The sequence below is a fragment of the Microcebus murinus genome, chromosome 30 (assembly GCF_040939455.1).
Source record: "Microcebus murinus isolate Inina chromosome 30, M.murinus_Inina_mat1.0, whole genome shotgun sequence".
NCBI lineage: Eukaryota > Metazoa > Chordata > Mammalia > Primates > Cheirogaleidae > Microcebus > Microcebus murinus.
The window spans coordinates 4,021,746-4,041,435 of NC_134133.1; the positions used below are offsets into that span (position 1 = coordinate 4,021,746).

A 19,690-nucleotide genomic window follows, 5' to 3' on the forward strand; every position below is an offset into this window, starting at 1 on the left:
TAGAGACGGGGTCTCGCTCTTGCTCAGGCTGGTCTCAAACTCCTGACCTCGAGCGATCCTCCCGCCTCGGCCTCCCAGAGTGCTAGGATTACAGGCGTGAGCCACCGCGCCCGGCTCTTTTACTCACTTTTAATAATTTATTCCCATCTTATTTTCTTTTTCTCCGCTCTGCCTTATAGACTCAGTAGTGACAGCGCCCCAGGATGTTTCTGCAGCAGGAATTATGAGAGACGGTGGGAGTCAACCCTCCCTTCCTTGGTTTTGTAGACAGGGGGTGTGAAAACAAGGAAGTGACTTGCCTAAGGTCATCGCATCTTTGGGGACAGTCCCGCCCGCCCTGGTTTCTTCTTTTGCTTTGTCTGAAGGGGCAGCAGGCTCTTGTGGAGTAGCTGTAACTCAGCCTCTCTGAGCTCTTTCAGTTGTCGGTGGTCAACACAGGAGGTCTAGTGGTTTCTCTGCTCATCTTTCAGGTGGTTATACAGCAAAATGAGCCAGAGAGCATGGAAGTTACTTGCAAAATGTAAAGTCCAGGCCGGGTAGGGTTGGCTCACGCCTGTAATCCCAGCACTCTGGGAGGCCGAGGCGGGAGGATCGCTCAAGGTCAGGGGTTCGAGACCAGCCTGAGCAAGAGCAAGACCCTGTCTCTACTAAAAATAGAAAGAAATTAATTGGCCAACTAAAAATATGTAGAAAAAAATTAGCTGGGCACGGTGGCGTGTGCCTGTAGTCCCAGCTACTCGGGAGGCTGAGGCAGGAGGATCGCTTGAGCCCAGGAGTTTGAGGTTGCTGTGAGCGAGGCTGACGCCACGGCACTCACTCTAGCCTGGGGAACAAAGCGAGACTCTGTCTGGAAAAAAAAATAAATAAATAAATAAAAAAACAAAAATAAAAAAAATTATCGTGAAGATGATTTTGTATCTGACTTAAATTAACGATAAACTCGGCTTTACGTCCTAACTTCTGGGGTCTCAGCAATTGAGGGGACATCTTTTTCCCCAAGACCAACCTAAGAAAATTTACGTCCGCACATAGGCACTACAGCTTCTAGAACTTTCCTTGGCTTAAAAAGATAACAGCGAATATATCTCTTTGGCTAGAGAGCGAGTCTCGCTGGTCTTGCAGGGCGTTTAGCTCAGTGTGTTGGTGGCCGGAGGGTCGCAGTTTTGCACAGGAATGTCCTTCTCGGGGTTCCATGTTGACCATTGCAAGTGAAAGGTGGCAGTCATCCTTGACAAAATGAGCATGTGGCCTCAGAGTCCTTCTGGACACAGTGACCCAGACACCTGCTGCCAGGTGCGGGGCGATGGCAGTCCACGCCTCGCCTGTTGGCCCCTCGGTTAGTCGGCTTGGCTCAGAGGCAGCCAGTTGTGTCACTGAACCTGAATCGGTTCGATCTCAGCCAACTCCCTGGCATTTTTGTGCTGCGGTTCTTAGCTAATCTTCCGTCCCCGGCCACCGTGTCTGTCTCTGAGCCACGTCACTGCCAGAAAAGCCACGACAAAGCGACTCGTTGTATTTAGTGAAACTAAATACAGAACGGGGTGCCAGGCTCCATGGGGGTTGGTATATGGTTTTTCCAACCGATTTGGGGAACACAGAAAAGCTTGGGGGGTGTCCGTTGTGTCTTTTTGCTCATCTTCTGGTTTTTTGGTTTTTTTTTTTTTTTTTTTGCAACAGAAGCAGAAGAGAAGGGGCCGGGGGTTATAGGCTAAGATGATTATCTTGCATCTTCTGACGGATGCAGGACTGTGGGGAGCTGTTAGCAGACTTTTTCCACGTGTGCTTGAGTTCAGCAAGAACAAGGGTCTTCAGGGCATTGCAAAGGGCAGGTGCAGGATAGTTCTAGAAAAGCAACGACCACAGGTACCTTTTCAGGAGCTTGAGAAAAGGGGCCACGCCTAGCAGCTTTTATTAAAAATGTATAAATACCCCGAGGACTCTGTATGCATTTCACAAATGCCCAAGAAGGTGCATATGTTGGCATAGAAATTCTTTTTTTTTTTTCCCTCCCTTGTTTTGCTTTCATAGAATTAGCAATACACGCCTTATTCTCTCCATGCTAGAAAATTCCGATTGCCTTTGCTGCCGGCTTAATTTCTTTCTTTCTTTCTCTTCTTTCCGCTTTACTGTCCCAGCAGGGAGATCTGTCTCGGGCTGTTGACACAGCGTTATTTGGATGAATGACTCACCGATATCTTCTTTCTTTTCTCCATTCTCTGGTTAAGTCCAGTCACAGTTTCATTTGAACCTTGTCTGCGGGAGTCTAAGGTCCGAAAAACTCTTTCAAGTTTCCTTGCACAAAATTGACCTCCAAGTCCCCCTCTTCCTTCCAACCTCTTTAAAAAAAAAAGATACGTTTAAGCGAAATATTATTTAAATGGTTTTTGCACGCTTTTTTAAGAGCAACTGACTTTATTTTGGCTCCATTTTCGCCAGCCCCTTCATGTTTTGTGATGGTGTCGCGGCTTTTCCTTGTGTAATTACGGCGTGTCACATTTGCCTGGTGACATAGATTATCTTGGTGGGTGTTTTGGAGCTCGCTCTTATGTGGAGCAAGACGTGGGTGCTAAACTGAGGCATGCACTGTGATCTCAGTTGTGTATTAGTTAGGGGCTTGGTTTGGGTCGGATCCGGTGATTATAGTCTAAACAAGTTGGCTCTTTCTCTGACACAAAAAGCAACCAGTGCAAGAAAACGAGGCGGGTTATGGAGGTCCTGTGGCAGCCCCCCAAACTCATCCCAGGCCCCATGCTTCTGGTTTCTTTCTGCCCCACCATCCTATACAAATGGCTTTCCTCCTCGGGGTCACAAAGTGGCTGCCGTAGCTCCAGCCATGGAATCTGAGTTCCCAGGAGAAGGAAGCAAGGAACCGAAGGTTAAAAGGGCCTTCCCAGGAATCCCCCCCACCTAGTGAATTCTGTCGCCATCTCTTTGACCACCTCTATTTCTAGGGGAACTTTGGAAAATAGGGGGTTCTGTTGCCAAGGGCGAAGGGGAGAACGGATGTTGAGCGAGCGACCCGGAGTCTCAGCCCCTCCGAACCATCTCCTTAATCTTACGTTTGGTGACAATTTCAGACTTTCTGTGTCAGAAATCATCGCCAATATTTTGAAATAAAAACTGTTTAAAAAAAAAAAAAAAAGGAAAGAAGAAAGAAATTGTCCCCATTTGCTCGCAGTTGAGAGGCATCATGGGTTCCCGTCACAAGTCTGCGCTGTCCGGTTTCCTCGTCTGCGTTTCAGTCTCATCCCTGCCCCGTACTGATGTTGGCAGCAACCCCTCTGCTTCTTCCCTTTCTTTTCTATAGAGATGGAAGCAATAACAGCGCCTGCTCTATAGTGTGTTATGAAGATAAATGTGTGCAGCTTAGAACAGTGCCTGGCAAATTCTGACTATAGTGTACATGTTTGCCATAGTGTATTATGAAGATAAAGGGGAATGTGTGTGTGTGTGTGTGTGTGTGGCTTACAACAGTGCCTGGCAAATTCTGACTATAGTGTACATGTTTGCCATAGTGTATTATGAAGATAAAGGGGAATGTGTGTGTGTGTGTGTGTAGCTTACAATAGTGCCTGGCAAATTCTGACTATAGTGTACATGTTTGCCATAGTGTATTATGAAGATAAAGGGGAATGTGTGTGTGTGTGTGTGTAGCTTACAACAGTGCCTGGCAAATTCTGACTACAGTGTAAATGTTTGCCATAGTGTATTATGAAGATAAAGGGGAATGTGTGTGTGTGTGTGTGTAGCTTACAATAGTGCCTGGCAAATTCTGACTATAGTGTACATGTTTGCCATAGTGTATTATGAAGATAAAGGGGAATGTGTGTGTGTGTGTGTGTGTAGCTTACAATAGTGCCTGGCAAATTCTAAGTACAGTGTAAATGTTTGCCGTGGTGTTTTATGAAGATAAATGTGTGTGTGTGTGTAGCTTAGAACAGTCCCTGGCAAATTCTGACTATAGTGTAAATGTTTGCCATTACCATGGCCACCGTTCTTTAAGCTGGGTCCCGTATGTGCTGAGCTGCGTGCTGCACGCTTTGCGTGCATTGTCCAACGTCACACTCGAGACGGCTCTGGCAGGGAGGTCCCCGTATTTCACCCTTCAGTGACTCGCCCAAGGCCCCTGAGCTAGTTGGGAAGAGCCACCGCTCACAGCCAGACCCACTTCCCAGTCGGGCTTCGTGCCTCCGCACCTGCTCCGTCTGTCCCCTCCACACCTGCTTCGTCTGTCCCCTCTACACCTGCTCCGTCTGTCCCCCCTGCACCTGCTCCGTCTGTCCCCTCCTCACCTTCTCCGTCTGTCCCCCCCGCACCTGCTCCGTCCGTCCCCTCCGCACCTGCTCCGTCCGTCCCCTCTGCACCTGGTCCGCCCGTCCCCCCCGCACCTGCTCCGTCTGTCCCCCCTGCACCTGCTCCGTCTGTCCCCTCTGCACCTGCTCCGTCTGTCCCCCCGCACCTGCTCCGTCTGTCCCCTCCGCACCTGCTCCGTCCGTCCCCTCCGCACCTGCTCCGTCCGTCCCCTCTGCACCTGGTCCGCCCGTCCCCCCCGCACCTGCTCCATCTGTCCCCCCCGCACCTGCTCCATCTGTCCCCCCCGCACCTGCTCCGTCTGTCCCCCCTGCACCTGCTCCGTCTGTCCCCTGTGCACCTGCTCCGTCTGTCCCCTGTGCACCTGCTCCGTCTGTCCCCTGTGCACCTGCTCCGTCTGTCCCCTCCGCACCTGCTCCGTCTGTCCCCTCTGGAACGTCACACCGAACTGAGACACACTTCCGTGTAAGACACGCTCCCTGTTTTGATGGCTCAGTATGGAAGAAAAGACCGTAACATAAAAAAACAAAACAACTCATTAATAATTTGATATTAGGCCGGGCGCCACGGTGGCTCACGCCTGTCATCCCAGCACTCTGGGAGGCCGAGGCGGGAGGATCGCTCAAGGTCAGGAGTTCAAGACCAGCCTTAGCAAGAGCAAGACCCCCATCTCTACTAAAAATAGAAATTAATTAATTGGCCAACTAAAAAAATATATACAGAAAAAATCAGCCGGGCATGGTGGCGCATGCCTGTCGTCCCAGCTACTCAGGAGGCTGAGGCAGGAGGATCGCTTGAGCCCAGGAGTTGGAGGTTGCTGTGAGCGAGGCTGACGCCACGGCACTCACTCTAGCCTGGGCAACAAAGCGAGACTCTGTCTCAAAAAAAAAAATTTTTTTTTTATATTGACTACCTGTAGAATAATCATGTTTTAGATATATTGGCCTAAATAAAATAGAATTAATTTCAGGATTTTTTACTCATTTATCTTTTTTACGGGATTTCTGGAAATCCTTCGACCATGCCTGTGGCTCGTGTCCCGTTGCTATTGATTGGAGGGACAGTGAGCCCCATTGCCATTCACGAGTGGCGCTCCGGGCCACGCTGCCGCTCTGTCTGTTTACTCTTACGTGCATCTATTCCAAAAAACATGTTTGCAGAGGGCGACTGCAAAGTGACTTACAGAGAGGGGGTGATGGCTGCTGGCTGGCCCCACGGCTCTGGAGCCCCGCGTGGCCCAGGGCTCAGACTGCGGAAACTTCTAGGCGACAGCCAAGCCGCCCCGGGCGAAGGAGGTGTCTTTGGAGACGCCGTAGGAGGACAAGGCCAGAGAAAGCTCAGTCCCACTGTTTCAATCATTGCGCCCCAAGATTTTTTTTGTAGGGGTGAGGCCGGCTGTCCGGGCTGAGACCTTCCCCTGCCTCTTGTTTTATCTACTCTCCCTGTGCACTGCTTCAGCCCTGTGTCCTGAACGGGGACAAATCGCGACAGCTGCTGCCACCACCAGCTCCGCTCCGGAGACCTGAGCGAGCCTCGGGCCTTGGCCACTGACTGTCCCTTCGTCTAGCCTCGGTGGCCTCGGCTTGGTGCTGGGGCTCCACGCCCCGACAATGGCACAGGGCTGGAAGACCCTTCTCCACGCCCCTGTCCTGCTGAGCAGTTTTATTTTGTTTTATTATGTTTTTTTTTTTTTCTTTTTTAAAACATCATGGCCTTCTTGCTGCTCCAGGCTGACAAATCTGAAGCCGTTTGTAACAAAAAATGGTCATAAAGTTTAGGGCTCTCTGCAACGTGTCCCTTTTGCTTTAGTCTCATCCTGAGCTCTTTCTCCGAGTGAGTGTGTAGGAATGATGTGTAATTCGCTTTTTTTTTTGCTTCTCCTATATAATTAAAACTGGGGTTTTCAAATCCACGGGGAGCACTGAAACCCATCAGACCACTTTGGTGGCTGGTGGCATCTCCAGGCTTTGCTGGTGGCCATGCACCGTGCAAATCCGCTAACTCAGTGTGGCCCTGGCCGTGCCCGGTCTGCCCATTCCCAGCCCTGGCTTTTCCCGGTGGACTCATGGAGCAGTTTCAGGGTGTCCCCTGGTGTCACCGTGTCTGCCAGGAGCAAGTCACTGCCTGGCCAGTTTTATTGCAGGGAGCTGTAAACGAAGACACAGGCTAAAAATCACTCAGCACAAAGTTAAAATGTGATCCTGTAGACCAGGCGTCCTCAAACTACGGCCCGAGGGCCACATGCGGGCCGCCTAGCACATTTATCCGGCCCGCTGCCCGGTGTTTTTGTCGCCGCTGCCTGTCCTGCTTAGCAGCCGACTCGTCCCGGGCCCACAGTGCCACTCCCCAACGGTCTGAGGGACAGTGACCTGGGCCACCTCCCGTTTAACCCTTTGCACTCGGATGTCAAGTGTGACTCGACCTCAGTTAGCAAAAGCAATCGAGATTAAAATTGCTCTTTGAATGTGTCAATCATTTGAAATATATATATATATACACATATATATATTAAAAAATCCAAATAAATAAGTGCGTACAAAAAGGAACTCCAGTTTTTTAATTCTCCTGCCGGGCTTTGTAAAATCTGGGGTACTTAAAAAATTAAATCCGGAGTTGGAATAAAGTGGTCGAGGAACAAAAAAAGCAAGCAAGAATAAAGGAAGAAAAGAATAAAGGGATTGAGGGAAAAAAGCAAGACCCCAGCTCCTTTGGGGTTAGGTAAAGGGTGCAAAGGGTTGAAAAGTTTGGGGACCCCTGGTGTAGACCATGCGTGTCGTCTGCAGCGGTTCCAAGCAGCACGTGGGGGAAAAAAAAAAAAAAGCGAATGAGAGTGTCGTGTCCGTCCTGCGGTGACTCGCAGCGCCAAGCTGTCCCTCACTGTTCCCCTTATCAAACACAGCACTGCAAGTTTGGGTTTTGTGTTCCCAAAGAGATGGATGTCCCGGTGACTGACGGGTCCTGGGGCGGCTGGAGCCACTTCGGAGCCTGCTCGAGGACCTGCGGAGGGGGCATCAGAACGGCCGCCCGCGAGTGCAACAGGCCAGAGTAAGTTCTAGAACGTTCCGCCGCCCTCCCTGTCGGTGGGGGGTGGCGGGTGGGGGAGGGACAGAGCGGGCGGGTGGGCTTCGTGGGCTGCCCGGGGCCGACACACCCAAGTCTCCCCTTTGTGCTATCTCCTCCCAGGGTTTTGGGTTATTGGAAGTTTTTGGTTTGGGTTATTGGAAGTTTTTGGTTTGGGTTATTGGAAGTTTGGCCACCAGGAGCTGGTTTTGCGGTGGCTCGTTCTGTTTCCCAACTTTGACAAATCGGTCACACATCTTGCCGCCCGCCCCAACCCCCCGGGCTCTGAGATAGTGGACAGGTAAATTTGCACGAGGAAACAACCGAATTGGACATTCGCATCCAGCTCCTGCATAAACGCACCCTTTCTGGTTAGCTCTTGAAATCCCAAAAAGGGCTCCCACGGTGTCAAAAGACCTGGGACCTCCAAGTTGGGAGATGCTTCTTGAGTCAGCCTAGTTGTATGGCAGTTAAGACACCTGAGGTCCCCATGGGACAACCTGACAGCTTGCAGATTGGGGGGGTCTCTTGCTTTTCGGGGTGATTCTCACCATGTGATCTTGGCAACCTCTACCAGCCTAACCTTGTTCGGACTTACATGTTTCAGTAAAATCGATGAATTTTTTTTTTAACCCCCCTCCCCCCAGCATTGGTCATAAGCTGACGTGTGTTTGTTGGGGTGAGGGCTGTTTGTGTGTAGATAATAAATCGCTCTCTTCATTATGGGGAATGACATCCAATTTTGCGTGGATCTAAGATATATAGAGTTTAAAAGGAATAGTTTAAACTTTAAAAGTTTAAAAGGAATAAAAATAGTACATAAGTAAACGGTAAGTAATAATGGCTTTTATGGCTTTTTTTTTTTTGAGACAGAGTCTCGCTTTGCTGCCCAGGCTAGAGTGAGTGCCGTGGCGTCAGCCTCGCTCACAGCAACCTCAAACTCCTGGGCTCAAGCGATCCTCCTGCCTCAGCCTCCCGAGTAGCTGAGACTACAGGCATGCACCACTATGTGCCCGGCTGATTTTTTTCTATATATTTTTAGTTGTCCAATTAATTTATTTCTATTTTTTAATAGAGACAGAGAGTCTCGCTCTTGCTCAGCCTGGTCTCGAACTCCTGACCTTGAGCGACCCTCCCGCCTCGGCCTCCCAGAGTGCTAGGATGACAGGCGTGAGCCACCGCGCCCGGCCTGTGGCACTTTCTTAGACTTTTCTGTTGGACCCAAATGGGCCAGGAAACCTAAGAAGTCTTTACAGAATAGGAATAGTTTTTTGCTATATGAGCTAATAACCATCCTTAAGACCCCAGCTCCTTTGGGATTATGTAAAATGATTTTGCAGAGCAGCACTGGGTTATTTTTAACAGCTTAGATTAGGGGTAGCAAATTCTGTCGTAGAGAGAAGCAAGTAAAGGGACAAAGTGGGCTGGTTCGATGGCACAGCTGTGTTGCAGAGTCGTAGAGCCAAGTGCAGGGCACTACTAGGGTCTCGCTGACTGTGCATGGGCAGGAAAACAATCTAATGTTGCCAACGCTTCCAAATTTATTTATAATAAAAATCTGAATGGTAAGAGCTGTAGCTGTAGCTATAGGCCATTGATTTGCAAGCCCTGGTCTGAATAAATGCCCTATGGTACGAATCACAGATGATGATCAGTTTACTTTAATTCATTTTCGTTCACAGTCCAACATTTATTTTGTGTGCATAGAATATTAATCTCCCAGAAAGACAAACCAAACGGCTATGAGACCCTGCTCCGTAAAACTAACACTGTGGCTATGGATAAAAATGAGTGAGCATTCGATTTTTCTATACAGCCTTCATTCTATATTGGTTTTTAAAATAGTAGTAAAAAGGTAGTCCATGCTTTAAAAAAAAGATTCAGACACACACATATGTGACATAAAAAAATTCTGTTATTGTTATTCCTACACTCTACCTACTTACTCCTCCTCACAAGAAATGACCACGGGAAAATAATCTGATGTGTATCATTTCAGACTTTTTAAAAATGATTGTGGATGTGATAGGTGTTATATAAAAATAAGTATCATATATTATAAAATAACGCTCATACTGATTTTTCAACTCAACTATCTATCCTAGCTGTTTGTATCACCGAAGGTTTAAAATAAAACCTTGTAACCGAACAGCTAATATGATGAATTTTCCGCAAATCAAAAGCTATTTGGCGGCTGCCTTGAGCAAAATTATTATTTTATAGTAAGTGCTATGATGAAGGGGTGCATATTGCAAAAAGTAGATTCTTTGCAAGAACCTTTTAAAGTTTCGATGCAATAATATCTCATTTCCAAGAAGTATTAGGCCTTTTTTTTTTTTTTAAAGTCATAGTGCAATTCTAGAAGCGACTTGAAAAGCAGGGAGAGATAAATCACTCTATAATTGGAATGGGCTAGACAAAGAAAATCACCCAGTGTAAAGATCTCAGGGAGAAAAGGGTCTTGGGCTTCAAAGAGCAGCAAAGATCCTCACATTGAGAAGTTAAGACCCGATCACTAAGGACCTCAGTTAGAGTCCCTGTCCTTGTTGTGTGCCATGGGGGAGGTTTTTTAAAAAAAAAATACAATCCACCCAGTTGAGGGTCAACTCTGCCATCATTTCATGAACACTCCTGCGAGTTACTTGCACTTTTAGGATGTCCCTGTCAATTGAGGAAGGGACTGAAGACTCAGTGACAATTGGCTCTGGCGGGGGGCGTCAGTCTAAAAAGAGAAAGCCAGGTAGAAAAGGGGAAAAAAATCAGATCCCAATCTTGGTTTCAAAGCTTGTTCGGAGAAATTCAGGGAGCAGATGGCTCCTGATGCAGAGTGTGGAAGTGGATGCTGTCGTGCCTCTCAAGGACTTTGAGGGTCCCTGTCCCCCGTCTCTGGGAATGCACCTTTTCGCAGCTCGATGACCCGTTAGAATATAACGTAGAGTCTATTTTTGGCATCCAACGTATGACTCTATTAAGCACAAATGGATTAGGTTTTTTTTTTTCTTTTTTTTCCCTACCACAAAATCCACCTGATTCAAGAATGCATTTATTTAGCATCCAGATACTATGTGCAATATTTTTAGGGTATTTCTTCCCCCTGAAAGCATAAAAGTCGAAAAAGAGAAGTAGCTTTGCCACGTACATGGGATTATGCTATACTTCGTGAGCAAGCTGTAGAGACCAAATGCTTTCTAATTTTGGGCAAACATTTTTTTTTTTTGTGGTCTCAGCATATGGTGCTACAGGTGGCGTCCTAATATTTTTGTCTTTAAATGGTATTTTAATTTTTCTTTTTTTTTAGTCTCAATTTTGATTCATTACCCTACAGATAATATGACCCCACATCCTGGTTTGCAAAGTTGGGGCCAGTTTACATCTGTTCCCTTGGAGAAGTCATTCTTAGCCCTCATTTTTCACTCTCAAAGTGTCCTTGATTGGATAATTAATTCTATTGTCACCTGACCTAGAAGAATTCATGTAACAGAGTAAATTTTAAAATGAGGACCACCAGTTTGTGCCCCCACAATTTCCTGAAATAAAAAGAAAAACAAAAATTAGGACCACCAAAAACACAACTTTGAGTACCAAAACAAGACCAAGCTTCAGAACTAGAAGATGCACTACCAGGCCATTGGGCCCTTGTTATTTTGTGCTCAGAATTTAGCTCTGAGCTTCCCGATGGCTGAAATAAAATGGTTTACAGAATTGTAACAGTCCATCGAAATAAAATAAAAAATCATACCCATTCCTCAGGAAGGGCAGAGCCTTTCCCTTTGATAATGCTTCTATTTTGCTTTTAAATTAGGAGATAGGGTAAATTAAAAAAAATAATAGTCTCATAGATTTGAGAAAATGAGAAGCTTATGCACTAGATATTTCCTACTTAGGCTTTTACCATAGCAACTGCTTATGAAATCTTATATAAAAAGAATATTCAACACATATGTCTAGGCCGGGCACGGTGGCTCACGCCTGTAATCCTAGCACTCTGGAAGGCTGAGGCGGGAGGATCGCTCGAGGTCGGGAGTTCGAGACCAGCCTGAGCAAGAGTGAGATCCCCGTCTCTACCAAAAATAGAAGGCAATTAATTGGCCAACTAAAAATATATAGAAAAAATTAGCCGGGCATGGTGGAGCATGCCTGTAGTCCTAGCTACTCAGGAGGCTGAGGCAGGAGGATCGCTTGAGGCCAGGAGTTGGAGGTTGCTGTGAGCGAGGCTGACGCCATGGCACTCACTCTAGCCTGGGCAACAAAGTGAGACTCTGTCTCCAAAAAAAAAAAAAAAAAAAAAAGACATATGTCTATTTCATCCCGTCCCCCCACCGGCACCCCCGCCAAATTTCTCATGTGGCTCTAAAGAATTGCAGCAGAGTTTTTTTGAGGCCCTCAGTTTGCATGAACTTGCTTGAAAATGTTGAGAAGCGGTTTCTGGAGGAGAGCCATCAGCTACTGAGTAAACAAAGGAACCCAGCCCTATAGACGGCCCCATTTGGAAGGACCCTCGAAGACGGGCTGGTATAGCTCCGGCCCCGGCCCAGCTAGTCCTCCAATAACTTTCAGCCTCCACTGGCCATTAGCCACCTTCTTACACACCCCCAAGTGTAGGGACCACGCTACCTTCTGTGGCTGTTGGTTGTAGCATTAGAAATTTCTTGTGCCTACTGTAAACTGCCTACCCCAATGCATTAGAAATAAGCATAGAAGTCGAGATTTCTGTTCAGACTCATTTGCAGACCAAAGTTGAGCTTTCCTTGAGGGTAGAATGTTGATCTTTTGGCCAGGCGCGGCGGCTCACCCCTGTAATCCCAGCACTCTGGGAGGCCGAGGCGGGAGGATCGCTGAAGGTCAGGAGTTCGAGACCAGCCTGAGCAAGAGCGAGACCCCGTCTCTACTAGAAATAGAAAGAAATAAATTGACCAACTAAAAATATATAGAAAAAAATGAGCCGGGCATGGTGGCGCATGCCTGTAGTCCCAGCTACTTGGGAGGCTGAGGCAGGAGGATCGCTTGAGCCCAGGAGTGTGAGGTTGCTGTGAGCGAGGCTGATGCCACGGCACTCACTCTAGCCCAGGTGACAGAGTGAGAATCTGTCTCAAAAACAAACAAACAAAAATAATGTTGATCTTTGCAAAAGTTCCTTCATAGCTTTGGCCATGCATCCTGCCAATTTCCCTTCTATGTATTAACGAGCATGGTTGGGAAATATCCTAGAAGCAAAGATCCAACTTGGCTCTGTAGGATAGTAATTAATCTAGCAATTTCCTTAAATCCTTTCCATCCCTATTTGGCACGCAATATTTTAAAAGGATCTTACTAGTTGGAAAATGTGGTTGATGTTATTTTTCTAAACCTGCAGTCTCCTATAATTTTTAATATTTGCCTACATGGAAAAATATTCCGATCTAGCTAAATTATTACATTACAAAATAAAATTTTTCCATGCTAAGAGGTAAAATTCAGTTGGCTAAAGATTTTTAGCAAATCAGGCAGGAATCACGTTGTGTCTAGGATAGGAAAAAAAAAACACCCTGCAGTTCAAAGGGGCAGATTTTTACATTTGTTGAAGTCGTATAGATAATTAAGGAAGGAATTATAATCTGCCTTTACATAAAAGCAAATAAAGTTGCAGATCAAGTTTTGATATGGGAAGAGTCCTGTCTCAAGAGAGAGACAGCCTGGAAGAGCCGGGCTGGCCTGTCGCTTGGTTGCCCTTGACCCCTGCCAGGTTTCTTGGCGTTTCTGAACCCAGTTCTCTTGTCTGTAAAACAAGGATGTTGCTACAGACCCCGTGCACAGTCAGCGACAAAAATTGGAAAGTAGTACGATGACGAGAGCCTAGTCCAGGGATCAGCAAACTTTTTCCCTAAGGGCCAGATAGTAAATGTTTTAGGCTTTGCAGGTTATGTGGTTTCTGCCACAGCTGCTCAGTCTTGCTGATATAAGGACAAACAGACATAGATAATATGGGTTATGCGCGTGGCTTCATTCCAATAAAACTTTATTTATGGACACTGAAATTTGAACTTTATATAGTTCTCGTGTGTCATGAAATAGCCTTCTTCTTTTAATCTTTTTTTTTTCTTCTTTCTTACTCTGTTGCCCAGGCTAGAGTGAGTGCCGTGGCATCAGCCTCGCTCACAGCAACCTCAAACCCCTGGTCTCAAGCGATCCTCCTGCCTCAGCCTCCCAGGTAGCTGGGACTACAGGGATGCGCCACCACACCTGGCTAATTTTTTCTATTTATATTTTAAGTTGTCCAGCTAATTTCTTTCTATTTTTTTTTTTAGTAGAGACAGCGTCTCGCTCTTGCTCAGGCTGGTCTCGAACTCCTGACCTCAAGCAGTCCTCTCGCCTTGGCCTCCCAGCGTGCTGTGATTACAGGCATGAGCCATGGCTCCAGGCCCTTCTTTTAATTTTTTAAAAATTATTTTAAAATGTAAAAATCATTCTTACCTTATGAGCCGTGCAAAAACAGGCAGTGGTTAAATTTGGCCCAGGGGTCTGTAATTTGCCGAACCTTATAAACAAAACATTTATTGAGTGCTTACTGTGTGCCTGGCCTTGTTTAAATGCTTTGACTGTATTGACCTAGTTAACCCTCACTTCAGCCCTGTGAGGTAGATAATCCGTATCATCTTCCTTTTACAAATGGGGAAACTGAGGCTCGGAGAGGTTAAGCAGTTTGCCTAAGATCGTACCATTATTGAGAGGCAGGGCTGGGATTCAAACCTTCCGTTTCTAGAGTCTACGTTTAAAACTCCCGGCAGTATTGCTTCTCATCTATAGTGTTTTATTATGTGCTGTTTATAAAAATGTTTTTTATAAAAAATAAATCACAAACCACAATTTGCCAGGTTATAGCGGTAAAAGCAGAAAAAGGTGGAAACGAGCCATTTCCAAGTAATAAGTAGTTGCAGTCCAAAGAACAACTGCATTTGAGATATTTCGAGAATCAGCCAAGGCTTGTCATATAAGAGAGCCAAAAGAAAATCAACGTTAGAAATCTTATTTTCAAAGGGAAAGAAATATGAGTTACTTTCAGGCAGTAAATAAATAATCCATCTGTAGTCAGTCGGGACATCTAAAAGGATTCTGCAAAAAATAATTTCAACCCGAGGAAAAAGTGAATGGGGCTGGGGGTGTCTTCCTGGTAGCACATTTAAACCAAATCTCACCTGAGCAGGTGTACGGGCCTGATCTATTATTCATGTGTGGTCTCTGATGTTTTATGCATGAGAGACTGGGCTGCTTCGCTGCTGACAAAAGGGCTTGGCATCCAGGAAACCAAGTCTGCATCTGTAAGTGAGACCGAAGAAAAAGAAAGACGGTGGACACAGCGCTTGGAGAATGTGGCAGGCAGGCCAGGTGTGCAGCGAGCACCTGGGGAACTTGGGTGCCAGTCCCGACTCTGCTCCTTCGTGAACCGTGAGACCCTGGGCAGAGTCTTGGCAGGACACGGTGGCTCATGCCTGTCATCCTAGCACCCTGGGAGGCCGAGGCGGGAGGATCGCTCGAGGTCAGGAGTTCGAGACCAGCCTGAGCAAGAGCGAGACCCCCCCACCCTCTAATAAAAATAGAAAGAAATTAATTGGCCAGCTAAAAAATATATAGAAAAAAATTATCTGGGCATGGTGGCGCATGCCTGTAGTCCCAGCTACTCGGGAGGCTGAGGCAGGAGGATCGCTTGAGGCCAGGAGTTGGAGGTTGCTGTGAGCGAGGCTGACGCCACGGCACTCACTCCAGCCCGGGCAGCAGAGTGAGACTCTGTCTCCAAAAAAAAATAGAGCATTGAGTCTTGCCCACCATTCCCAGAGTTGGTGCTCAGACTCGCTGCTGAATTAGATCAGATCAGACTGGGTAATGCTGTCGTGTAATAACGTAGCAGCTAACATATTCCAGCGTCTACTGTGTGCACCCATTTTAGAGAAGGGGAAAGTAGAGGCTCAGGGAGATTGAGAATTTAGCCTTAGGGCCACGTAGTGAGGACAGGGCAAGAATGGAGCCCAGAATCCACTCCAACATTCTTCCTCCCCCTCGTTCTGTGCGTTACGGGCGTGGATGTATTTCTTACTCATCAAAAACCTCTGTTTGAAAAAAACACAGCAACAGAGAAAAAAGAAAAAAAAAAACACAACTTTTTATAGTCGGGATTATTCTGAAAGATTCATTCTAAAGAAAGAAGGGGAATATTTCTCTTCCGGTTTCACGGGTGCCCAGGGGTCTGCTATGAAGTCCAAGCCGTTTTGCAGCCCTGGGTGGGTGAGCCTCCCAACTTCCTACAATTCTGTGATTTTCCTGTTTCCATGATGAAGCTGGCAAGCTGCCGACCGGTGGAAGATGTGCTGCCTAATTTGCTTTCCGGATCACATCTGGAAAAGGCATGCACAGGGCCACGTGCCAAGGGGAAATTTGCACCGTGGCACTTTGCAAGGCAAATGGCACAGGCTTGAGAGACAAAATGCGGGCAGATTCCTTTATTCCATTTCATCTGTGCAACAAAACAAACAAAAACAGTGGTGGTTGGGGGAGAGGGTTGGGGAGGGCCAGAAGGAATGCAGGTAGAAGGGCTCAAGTTTATGATGGGCCTCCATCAGAATTTCAAAGTACAGAGGAGGACCGCAATCATTGTGGCCACTCACAGGGACCTTTTTACGTTTTCAAAATGAAAGGACTGGGAATGTTTGGGAGAAAAAGAACAAAATAATGCTCTGGGTGATTCAGGCTTTTTATTTTATACTTTAAGCTACGTACTTGAGCTTTTTAATCCTCATAACAGCCTTACAGCCGGGCACAGCGGCTCGTGCCCATAATCCCAGCACTTTGGGAGGCCGAGGCGGGAGGATCGCTTGAGGCCCGGAGTTTGAGGCCAGCCTGGGCAACATAGGGAGACCCCGTCTCTACAGTCAGTCAATCAATAAATACACGGATACGTACATACACACATAACCTTGCAAGACACCTGCATCCCATTTTACAAGCGTAGGGCCTGAGGCTTGAACTCGGGTTCGAGTGACTTACGCGAGGCTACGCAGGCATTGCAGGCCAAATGCAAACCCAGAATTCAGAGTCCTCTCCCCCTTCCCGCCGTCATCTGCCACCTCCAGTCGCTCCCCTGGACGACAGGAAGGAAGTTCACGCGTGAGGGCAGGGAGTGCGGAAAAATCCGTCATGCTAGCACAGCACGTGTGTGCATGTATGTGCGATTTATGTTCTCCCAGGCCAAAGAACGGCGGGAAGTACTGCGTGGGGCGCAGGATGAAGTTCAAGTCCTGCAACACGGAGCCGTGTCTCAAGCAGAAGCGGGATTTCCGGGAGGAGCAGTGTGCCCACTTTGACGGCAAGCACTTCAACATCAACGGGCTGCTCCCCAGCGTGCGCTGGGTCCCCAAGTACAGCGGAAGTAAGTCCCCCGAGGGCGGGCAGCCTCAAATTACAGCCCGCGGGCCACATGCAGGACGCCAAGCACATGTATCCGGCCCGCCACCCGGTGTCTTTGCCGCCGCTGCCTGTCCTGCTTAGCAGCCGACTCGTCCCGGGCCCACAGTGCGCACTCTCCAACGGTCTGAGGGACAGTGGACTGGCCCCCTGTTTACAAAGTTTGGGGAACCCTGGCGTCTACAGCGTGCGCCTGCTTGGTCCCAGGCCCAGGCGTGGAGGTCACACCCCGTCCTGTCTCCCCTCTCTAGTTCTGATGAAGGACCGCTGCAAGCTGTTCTGCAGGGTGGCGGGCAGCACGGCCTACTACCAGCTCCGGGACAGAGTGGTGGACGGGACCCCCTGCGGCCAGGACACCAACGATATCTGTGTCCAGGGGCTCTGCCGGGTAAGTCCCAGAGGGGTTTTCTTCGCTGTGTTGTCCCCTCGCCAGGCCGGGATTCCTGGCTTTCTTGATAGAATGGCAATCGCCGATACCGTATTTCCCCGAAAATAGGACCTCTCCATAAAATAAGCCCTAGCAGCATGTCTAAGCTTTGCACAAAAGGCTGCCATGAATGGACTGACAAGGAAATCTGTACTACCACGTTTCCCTGAAAATAAGCCCTCCCCATAAAATAAGCCCCAGCAGGATGTCAGAGCATGTGCTCAATAGAAGCCCTACCCCAAAAATAAGCCCTAGTGCTGGGCGTGGCTATGAAAATAAGCCCTAGTGATGGGCGTGGCTATGAAAATAAGCCCTAGTGATGGGCGTGGCTATGAAAATAAGCCCTAGTGATGGGCGTGGCTATGAAAATAAGCCCTAGTGATGGGCGTGGCTATGAAAATAAGCCCTGGTGTTGGGCGTGGCTATGAAAATAAGCCCTAGTGATGGGCGTGGCTATGAAAATAAGCCCTAGTGCTGGGCGTGGCTATGAAAATAAGCCCTAGTGATGGGCGTGGCTACGCGGCGCATCTGCACAACCCATGCATGTCGTCGTGGAGCGGGAAAGAACACGAGCAGCCCTTCTCATCTGCCCCGTGACAGCTCTAGTGCTCCACAGGAGAGATCGGGGCCAGTGGTTCTAAAGGAAATAGAGTCGCAAGACATTCAGGATGGAATTCGGGGTTTGGAGAGTGAGGATGATGTTCCAGAAGAAGACGACTTCACTCTATTTGAATCAATGTAGATGGTTGTACCGTGCTTGAAAAAAATAACACATCCCCTGAAGATAAGCCCTGGGTGTCTTCTGGAGGAAAAATAAATATGAGGCCCTGTCTTACATTTCGGGGAAAGACGGTATCTGTGCACTGGCTGCAGGGCAGTGATTCTCAAAGTGTGTTCCCTGGGCTAGCATCAGCATCAGTATGGCCTTACTCTGACGTGTACTATGCCAACGTTTGGGAACCGCTGCCCTGGATTTTTCTTGATATTTTCAGCCTCTGCAGGGAGGGCGGTGGGTCTGCACAAAACCTTCCCTTAAAGATTTGTTATGACAACGCACACACACTCTCCTTCACTTGGAACTCGGCGCTTAGGCAGATGCCTCCTGACAGCAGGTTTTCTAGCCGAATCTCTGTGCTCCGGGAAGATGTCATAAGGAATAGCTGGCCTCAGACTCCTCTTTGTGATTCTAGCCCCGGCTGCTTCTACCTGTGACGTGCCCAATGATTATTCCTGAGAGGGAATTCGAGAAAGTTCTGGCAAAGGGCAAGGCAGCAGAGCAGTGGTTTCTCAAGGGCTCGATGCCATTCCACTGGTCTTGCCAATCAAAACCAATTCCTGGGCCGGGCGGGGTGGCTCACGCCTGTAATCCTAGCACTCTGGGAGGCCGAGGCGGGAGGATTGCTCCAGGTCAGGAGTTCAAAACCAGCCTGAGCAAGAGCAAGACCCCGTCTCTACTAAATATAGAAAGAAATTAATTGGACAACTAAAAATATATAGAAAAAATTAGCCAGGCATGGTGGCGCATGCCTGTAGTTCCAGCTACTCGGGAGGCTGAGGCAGGAGGATCGCTTGAGCCCAGGAGTTGGAGGTTGCTGTGAGTGAGGTTGACACCATGGCACTCTAGCCCAGGCAGCAGAGTGAGATTCTGTCTCAAAAAAAAAAAAATTATTCTTTACCCAGCCCGGCTCTGAGATGATGTATTCATTTTTTTTTTTTTGCAAATGGTTTAAAGACAAGTTGGAGTTCCTGAATTGGTAGGGTTTGATGGAAAGAGCCCCTAAAAGCTTCACCTTCTTCCTACTCATAAATATACCGTGTTTCCCCCAAAATAAGACAGGATCTCATATTTATTTTTCCTCCAGAAGACACCCTAGGGCTTATTTTCAGGAGATGTGTTATTGTTTTTAAGTACGGTACAACCATCTACATTGATTCAAATAGAGTGAAGTCATCTTCTTCTGGAACATCATCATCACTCTCCAAATCCCCAATTCCATCCTGAATGTCTTGTGACTCTGTTTCCTTTAGAACCACTGGCCCCATCTCTCCTGTGGAGCCATAGAGCTGTCACGGGGCAGATGAGAAGGGCTGCTCGTGTTCTTTCCCGCTCCGCAACGACATGCATGGGTTGTGCAGATGCGCTGCGCAGCCACGCCCGTCACCAGGGCTTATTTTCATAGCCACGCCCACCACTAGGGCTTATTTTCATAGCCACGCCCACCACCAGGGCTTATTTTCGGGGTAGGGCTTCTGTTGGGCACATGCTTAGACGTCCTGCTAGGGCTTATTTTTTGGGTAGGGCTTATTTTGGGGGCAACACGGTAGTGTGGATTTCCTTGTCGGTCCATTCCATGGCAGCCAGATGAGTTTGTCCTCAAAGATGAGTTCACGCAAGAACAGAATGGACGGGAACGTGCACTTTGTTCCTCTGCTCCTGGCTGGTGTCCGTCTGGAGCTCAG

At 47.8% G+C, this 19,690-nt stretch overlaps 1 protein-coding gene across 1 annotated transcript in view; it reads left to right on the plus strand.

The window, feature by feature from the left end:
• Positions 1 to 19,690, plus strand: part of ADAMTS9 (ADAM metallopeptidase with thrombospondin type 1 motif 9) — a 186,137-nt gene that overhangs the window by 46,796 nt on the left and 119,651 nt on the right. The window contains exons 12-14 of the mRNA XM_075998801.1: positions 7,211 to 7,356; positions 16,587 to 16,768; positions 17,055 to 17,191. Coding sequence (XP_075854916.1) covers positions 7,211 to 7,356; positions 16,587 to 16,768; positions 17,055 to 17,191 — 465 coding nt within the window. The remainder of the gene's footprint in view (positions 1 to 7,210; positions 7,357 to 16,586; positions 16,769 to 17,054; positions 17,192 to 19,690) is intronic.